Source organism: Arachis ipaensis, chromosome B04 (genome assembly GCF_000816755.2).
Source record: "Arachis ipaensis cultivar K30076 chromosome B04, Araip1.1, whole genome shotgun sequence".
Lineage (NCBI taxonomy): Eukaryota > Viridiplantae > Streptophyta > Magnoliopsida > Fabales > Fabaceae > Arachis > Arachis ipaensis.
Genome location: NC_029788.2, coordinates 12,776,248 through 12,784,509, shown reverse-complemented (window position 1 = coordinate 12,784,509; position 8,262 = coordinate 12,776,248). Strand labels below are relative to the sequence as shown.

The 8,262-nt window shown below is 28.9% G+C and overlaps 1 protein-coding gene across 1 annotated transcript; it reads left to right on the top strand.

Moving 5' to 3' along the window:
- Positions 511-2,055, top strand: LOC110270923 (stilbene synthase 3-like). Its single transcript, XM_021120787.1, has 2 exons — positions 511-785; positions 1,273-2,055. The coding sequence occupies exons 1-2, from the start codon at positions 605-607 to the stop codon at positions 1,845-1,847; spliced, it is 756 nt and encodes a 251-aa protein (XP_020976446.1). The 5' UTR covers positions 511-604; the 3' UTR covers positions 1,848-2,055.

Sequence of the window (8,262 nt, the reverse complement as noted above, 5' to 3'; positions counted from 1 at the left end):
GAAAGCACAACTTTCTTTTAATAAATTTATATACTAAAGATATTTTAAGAATAAAAGATTATAAATTAAATATGTTTACATTTATATTATATATAATAAAAAATAAATAACAAATAATAAATACAAATAATAGATAATTGAAAGCATACATAATGTATAATAAAATTGAAAAATGAAAAATAGAAGGCAACAAAAAAATTCTCCAATAAATCACTAAATAAGAGAGTGATGTCCCTTAATAGAAATTTCCTCCCCGAGCCTCCAAATTATTGGTCCAGAATTGCAGCGGGTTTATCCTTTCAAAGTCAGAGAACATCGTTTTCGAATAGTATTGACATGGGACATTATCACGAGTTTACTATACTTTCTTTCAGAACATCATTTTTGAAGTTAACTAAATATATAAATAATAATCGTTGTCACTATCACGACACTTTTGAGTTGAGCACGTTTTCTATGTCCATTTAATTCCACATATGCCCCTACTCTCAAGCATATAAATATCCCCCCACCCCTGTCTGAGTCTTCATCAAATCAAAATACATTTGTTATTCCAAAGAACATATCTGAGCTTTGCTATCCCAAAGATCTTAGCTAAGAAAACATGGTGGCTGTGAATGACATCCGCAAGGTTCAACAAAGGGCAGAAGGCCCAGCAACTGTGTTGGCAATTGGCACAGCAAATCCACCAAATTGTGTTGATCAGAGTACATATGCAGATTATTATTTCAGAGTAACCAATAGCGAACACATGACCGATCTAAAGAAAAAATTCCAACGTATTTGTAAGTATTGTTATCAAATATTTTGATGTTGTTTAATTTACTATTTATCAACCTAAAATTCATCATTTTTACTTTGATATTAATTATTGATACACAACAATTAACATATTATACCGTGTACCATAATATGATATATATCCAACTCATAGTAACAACAATAACTACTTAACAAGTTACTATTTCCCTACGTTCCTAAACATACACAAATTTATTTTGGTCATATATACTTTCTTGATCTTTCACATACTTATTTATTTACTCATATATAATTAGATTTAATACATTATATCTATAATTAAATTTGGATAAACTATTTAAATCAAACCTGAAAGTTTAAATTAAATCACTACATGAATAACTTGAAAGGTTTGATACGCGAAATGATCGGAATTTAAAATGTAAAAACCCATTTTTTTTTATATATAAGTGAATGATGTTTTAAACTTGAAAAAGAGTATTGATGGATGTGAATTATATATCATTTTAGGTGAGAGGACAATGATCAATATGGATAGTCTTGTAGGGCAAGCATTGTTTGCAGATGGAGCTGCTGCAATTATCATTGGTTCTGATCCTGTGCCAAAGGTTGAGAAGCCTATCTTTGAGCTTGTTTCGACTGATCAAAAACTTGTCCCTGGCAGCCATGGAGCCATCGGTGGTCTCCTTCGTGAAGTTGGGCTTACATTCTATCTTAACAAGAGTGTCCCTGATATTATTTCGCAGAACATCAACGAAGCACTCAGTAAAGCTTTTGATCCGTTGGGTATATCTGATTATAACTCAATATTTTGGATTGCACACCCTGGTGGACGTGCAATTCTGGACCAGGTTGAACAAAAAGTGAATTTGAAGCCAGAGAAGATGAAAGCCACTAGAGATGTGCTTAGCAATTACGGTAACATGTCAAGTGCATGTGTGTTCTTCATTATGGATTTGATGAGGAAGAAGTCCCTTGAAAGAGGGCTTAAAACCACCGGAGAAGGACTTGATTGGGGTGTGCTTTTTGGGTTTGGCCCTGGTCTTACTATTGAAACCGTTGTTCTTCGCAGTGTGGCCATATGATGCGTCTAGTTATATGTCTCTGCATATATATGACTGTTATTTTTTAATAATTTTCTTTTACTCCAAATATGGTCTTGATTGGCCCATATAGAATATTAGATGAGTGAAAACTTAGACAAAAATATCTAAAGTTAATTCTTTATGCGAAGATTCAATATCAAAATTTGTAACTTTTGGTAAAAAATATATCATTGTTTTCAATTGAGGAACATGACACATACCAATAATTGGGTTGCATTTTCATCTAAATACAGCTATACCTTCACGAGGTTCTATTTAAGAAAAAATCAAAAAGTATATATTAGGTATGATAGTACAAGGCTTGGGAGTGTTATGTTTGTAGTTTGTATATTATCGTGTGTTTGAAGTATCTCGTAATGATATAATAGTATAATGTTACTTTCTTGTATAATTTTTAATATGGCATTATACAAGCTTAATATAATAAAATTAACCTTATAGAAAATTCATGTCATCTTGTGTTCACTACAAATAAATTTGGATTGAGGTAATCCTTTAAAAACGTTGCCTCTAATAAAAATAACGATGCCTTTGATTAAAGACAATATTTTTTGACAAAACACAATGTTTTTTGGTTGTTGACTATATGGTCGTTACCTTTGGTCTAAGACAATGTTTTTTACATCAAAGGGAACCCTTTTTGTAGTAACTTAAAAAAAAAACGTTGTATTTTCTACTAAAAAAAGCAACTTTATGTGAGGACCCAAACACCGCATTTATAAGGACTTTATTACAACACTTTTTACGAGTTGTATTTTCTAATACATAAAGCAACATCACTTGTCTAAGTTTTTCTAAGTTGCCTTTTCATATACCTAAAGCAACATTTGTATATTGTATAAATTTTTCTGGTTGTTTTTCATGTACCTAAAATAACACTAGTCTAAGTTTATTTGGAGTTGTCTTTTTCTAATATGTAAAACAACACCTTATTGAATTTTTTTAGGTTGTCTTTTTTTATATCAAAAATAATTTTTTTTGCTTTTCTTAATTTATTTGACATTTGAAGGATATATAGCACATACTGATAATATTTAAATATTTAAAATAAATTTAATTGATATATAGGGAGAATAAGCTAATATATTGCATATATACATATAGAAAGATGTTTCAAATGCCAACTAAATAACTTTCAGATGCACATACTTGCTAAGTTACCAAGTCAAGTAAATAATAAACATAAGTAAACAAAATACATGTTTTTCTCATAGGATTTAACAAAAAAAAAAGTGTGTATATATATATATATATGAAATCAAGGAATTTGTATTTTATCATTGTGCCAAAAATCGCCTTTATCTCATAAAACTTCATCCAACCATAAACAAGTTGCAATCAAATCTAAATAGACAAAAAAAAAAAACACATTATCAAAAAGAGTCTTAACAATAACATGTGTATACATAAACATATTCAAGTGTTACAATAATTTAACACACATATATATACCTAATCATCATTTGGAGGATGAGTTGATGGAGAAGAATGTCGATTATTCAAATTTGGATATTGTGCACTATTTACATACGATTGTTTAGATATTGCAAGAGAGAAATTACTTTATCAATATTCATACTAGGAGAAGTTTGTTGCAACATAAGTTTCACAATATCTTCCATAGAATTCTCTCTACTTTGTCCACAAGTGTCTTATTTCTTCCTTTCATGGAATTCTCTCTACTTTATTTGTCTCCAATTTTTGAAATTTTTCTCTTAGAATGTTGTGCTTTTTGGCCTGATTACTTCCTTTATCACCTTTGGACATAAAATTTTGGACTAGTTTCGCAACAGAAGATACTTCCTTCATTTCAATTTCTTTAACTTTTGCATACTTCCTTCATTTCAATTTCTTTAACTTTTGCATTTACTTGATACTTCTTTAATTTATTAGCCTTTTCCTCTTTGAAGTTGCTCCATTTTCCATCAAGTTACTGTATAAAAACATTAAATACCATCAAACACAATTGCATACACATCTAATAAGAGAAAAGGTTACAAGAGAGTAGTGAACCATAACAAACAATAACCCCTTGCAACCGAGATATAGTTCTTTGCTAGCCTCTTCAACCAAGTTATAGAAATTTTTTGCATCTTTATTCATACATTCTTTTATTCTTTTCGCTTGTGCCACATCCCTAAATCTATCGTTCAACAAGGCATTCGTGTCGTCATATGAGTTAGTCTCACTATCACTATCACTATCACTATCACTATCGCTATCAACATCTATGCTGACTACGCTTTTTTCATAAAGAATCCATATTGTAGAACCATTAAGAAATACTGAGGTAATCAAATGGATAAAAATTGTTTGCCTTTAGTGCCACAAGAAATTGCAACACTTGCACAACGGCATAAGATTTCCTCTCCTTGTGAATTTCCGATAGAGTAAGAAACAAAGTCTAAGAAGTCGTAGACACTATTATTAAACTTAGCTTTATCTCTAGGTAAACTCATCCAATCTTTCTCTAAATTTTGGAAAAACCTAATTATTCATATATTGTTACTACTATTTAACTAAGCATGTAAATAATACTATTCATGCATATTCAGTATATAAATTCATCAAATGATATACAATAATTTTATTATTAAAATTAAGAAAGAATTATATTAGTTATACAAAAGTAGACTAGATATCAAAATACCATCAATATAAAAAAAACTACACAAAGATACATAATATACTTATGAAAGCAAACACGTATAAACAAGATAAAAAACTTACAGGATCATGACTTAACAAATTACAATCTTCAAGTCCTAAAGTGTTCACCAATGTTCCTCAAACTCCTTTGAAGCAAACTCTCTCTATAATGGAGTAAAGAATAAAGTTTACATTATTCTCTATGAACTATTTAACTCAATTAAAGTAGCCAATAGAACAAACAAATAAAAAAAATAATCGATTCTCTATGAACTAGTTAACTAAATGAATTACAAAAATTAATCATTTTGTAATTTACATTGAAAATGAAGAAATCAAAGGAGAAAAATACAAGAATCAGCGAAAAACCAAAAATTGCTGAATCAGTAACAACCAACGTCGAGAAACGCACCTCAATGGAGAAGCCGTGGAGAACCTGAAATTCAACAGAAAATCAATCAAGCCAGTTAGACAAATTGAAATTTTAGACCCAAGAATCATAATAGCATACCTAAATACCTATGAACTAAGATAAATACTTATAAGAGAATCCTAATTTTAATCTAAATTAACCTAATCAGCAAAAACTAGTTTCACTAAATAAAATTACTAAGTAAGAATTAAAATCTAACTAAACTGTAATGAATTAAAAAGAGAAGATCAAAATGAGATTTTGCATAAACCTAAAAACTGAAGAACAGAGAAATAAGAATGTAGGAGATCGAGAAGAAGTTGCAGCTGCGCTATAGTGTCGTCAGAGCAATAGAACGACGAAGGGGTGGTCGTCGAAATGCGTTAGAGTTGGCCAGAGGAACAGGGGTTGCTACGATTCTGCAGTATGAGAGAGGGCGAGCTAGAGAGAGAGAGGTTGGGTGAGAGATAGAAGGAAAGGGGAGGGAGAAGAAGCGATACAAGGAAAATGGCTTCGGTGGTCTCTGGTTCACGAAGAGGAGGAAGCGAGAAAAGAGAAGAAGAAGAAGAAAGAGGAAAGAAAGGAGAGAATGGTTGCTCGCCGGTGGTGGTTTGGCGACGATGGAAGAGAAAATATATAGGTGGTTCGCGGTTGTGGTTCCGCACAGAACAAGGAGCACACCACACAGTGGAGAAACACACTGCACCATGGAGGAGCACACCACGCAGTGGAAAAGAGTCATCAACTGTCACCGTTAGGTTCGAGTGTTTCAGCCTTTCTAGAGTTCAAAGGTATAGGATAGGGATTTCAATGGATAGTTTTGGTTAGTGAACTGATGACCGAAACACTTTTACAAGTTTTTATTTATTTTTTTGTTCTTTTTCCAAGTTATTTGGAGGAAAAAAATAAAATAAAATAGATGGGAATATGATTAAAATTTTTTTTCTAAAATTTTTAACTATGAATAATTTTAGATAACTTTTTATAAACGTTATTTATTAAATTTTTTTACACTTTTTATAAAATATTTTATTTTTATTTAAAAATATTATCTTAAAATTTTTATATTGCAACATTTTGTAAATATTATTTTAGTTACAGTTTTAGATATTTGAAAACAATATTTTTATGGGTTGCAAAAAAAAAATTCTTATCTTTATCCTGTTTAAAGACAACTGACCAAAAATAGTTTTTATTTATCTAAGACAATTTTTATTAAATGTTTCTTCGAGTAAGATAGAGTTATCTTAAATAAAAAATATTGTAGTGGCATTATAGCAAATACGTAATAAAATTCAATTTTATATATACGAGTTAAATCTTAATTTGGCCCTTAAAATTTAGTTCGATGTTTAAAATGATCTCCATAATTTCGTTGGTCCCAATTAGAACCAATGCACCGTCGTTTAAGTAGTGTTCACCATGTCATGCAATTGCGTCAGATTAACATTCCGATGACGAAGATGATCGTAAGGGAAGTCGGAACCACAATTATAAATTTAGAAGTTTTAATTGAGACAAAAAAAAATTGTGAAAATTATTCTGAGTATTAAACTAAATTTCAGGGTCAAATTGAGATTTAACTCTCATATATACTGTTGTGTATTGTTCTACTCGAAACTTGTGTTACACGCGTTAAAGTAGCATACATAGTAGTTCAAATATATTCAGTGTCAGGTTATCTAGTTGTATACCTCTACAAGCAGAATACGTTTAGAAAACAGCAGCATTTCTTGGAACCACCGGTATCTACTATTTTTGAAATGAAATTCAAATTTTTATTTTTTTAATCAATTAAAAAAAATTTTTGGTGTCTATATTTTTTTTGGTGTCTTCAATTAAACAACTTTAATTCTAAAAGAACGTACTACTATTTATATTGGGATAAATTAACAAAATCGTATCTAAAATTTAATTTTATTAACAAAAATAACCAAAAAAATAATAGAAAACAAATAAGACTTCAAAAAAAAAAAATAAAAAACAAAAAATGTGAAAACAAAATATATGTGACGAAAACAAAAAAAATATCATTTTTTAACAAGCAACAAACCAATTTTATATTTAACAAAATACTTATATATTTGATTCAAAATTTTGCCCGAACAAATATTTAGATAAGTATTTACTAGATAGAATTGCATGCAAATATCATAGCAATATTTGATCACAAGACTTCTTTTTTAGTTTTTCACAAAAAAGTTTATTTAGAGTAAAATCACTAAATTTTAAGAATAAAAATATTTGACTATAAATTTATCATTCATATCTTTTAAGACATTTTTGTTGAGCAATATAAACTTTTGCATACTATTTATGTGGATTATCATTAAAATTAATCCTAAACGGAGTATTTTAGTATTTTTAAAATGAAATTCAACTTTCTACTTTTTAATTAATTTAAAGAATATTAATTTTATAAGGACATTTAAGTCTCTTAAATTAATCTTCAATGGGGTATTTTAGTGTAATAATACATTAACCAAACTTATATTTAAACGTTTTATAATCAAACACAAATTTCTAATGTCTAATACAATTAAACAACCCTAATTCTAAAAGAAAATTTTCATCTTTCAAAATTAACTTACATGATATATGTTAGTCTTTTTAAAACTAAATTTAGATTTCTATTTTATAATACAAATTAAACGATCTTAATTTTAATTAATAAAAAGGATATATTAGTTTTTTTATTCAATTATGTTTTTCTCGTTTACCTGTAAATCTTAACAAGAAAGTATATTATATATATTAAGAAAAAACCGACATAATATTTATATAGTTGCCAATGAAGAATATGTTAACTGACATATGCCTCTTACTACACATACACAGATACACTAGACTACTAGAGGGGATGTATTATTGCATGCTGATGTGGACATAAATAGTGGAATATCTTAATCAAATATGTTTTAACTAACGTTATGTATCTTAATCAAATATGGTTGCCGCCATCTTAGTAAATTCATCTACTAAACTCATCTAATATAGTCAATTAAATAAGACCAGCAGACTCATATATGGTGGTAGACTCCACTCTCATTCACCAAACTCCTCACACACCCAGTCCAACTACATCATGTTTAATTTTAATAATGAAATTATATAAAAGTGATAACATCACTTATAAATATTCAATAAGTATCATTTTGGTTCGAAGATATATACTACTTTAAAATTATAATAACACACTAACATTTTGGTTCGAAGATATGATGATACTAGCGAGATCATGACGCACAATAAGAATAATTAGTTTTAGCAACAAACTTTTAACGGTAATAATATAATAGTCATTATTTTTTTAATTTAAGTTATGTTTTGTGG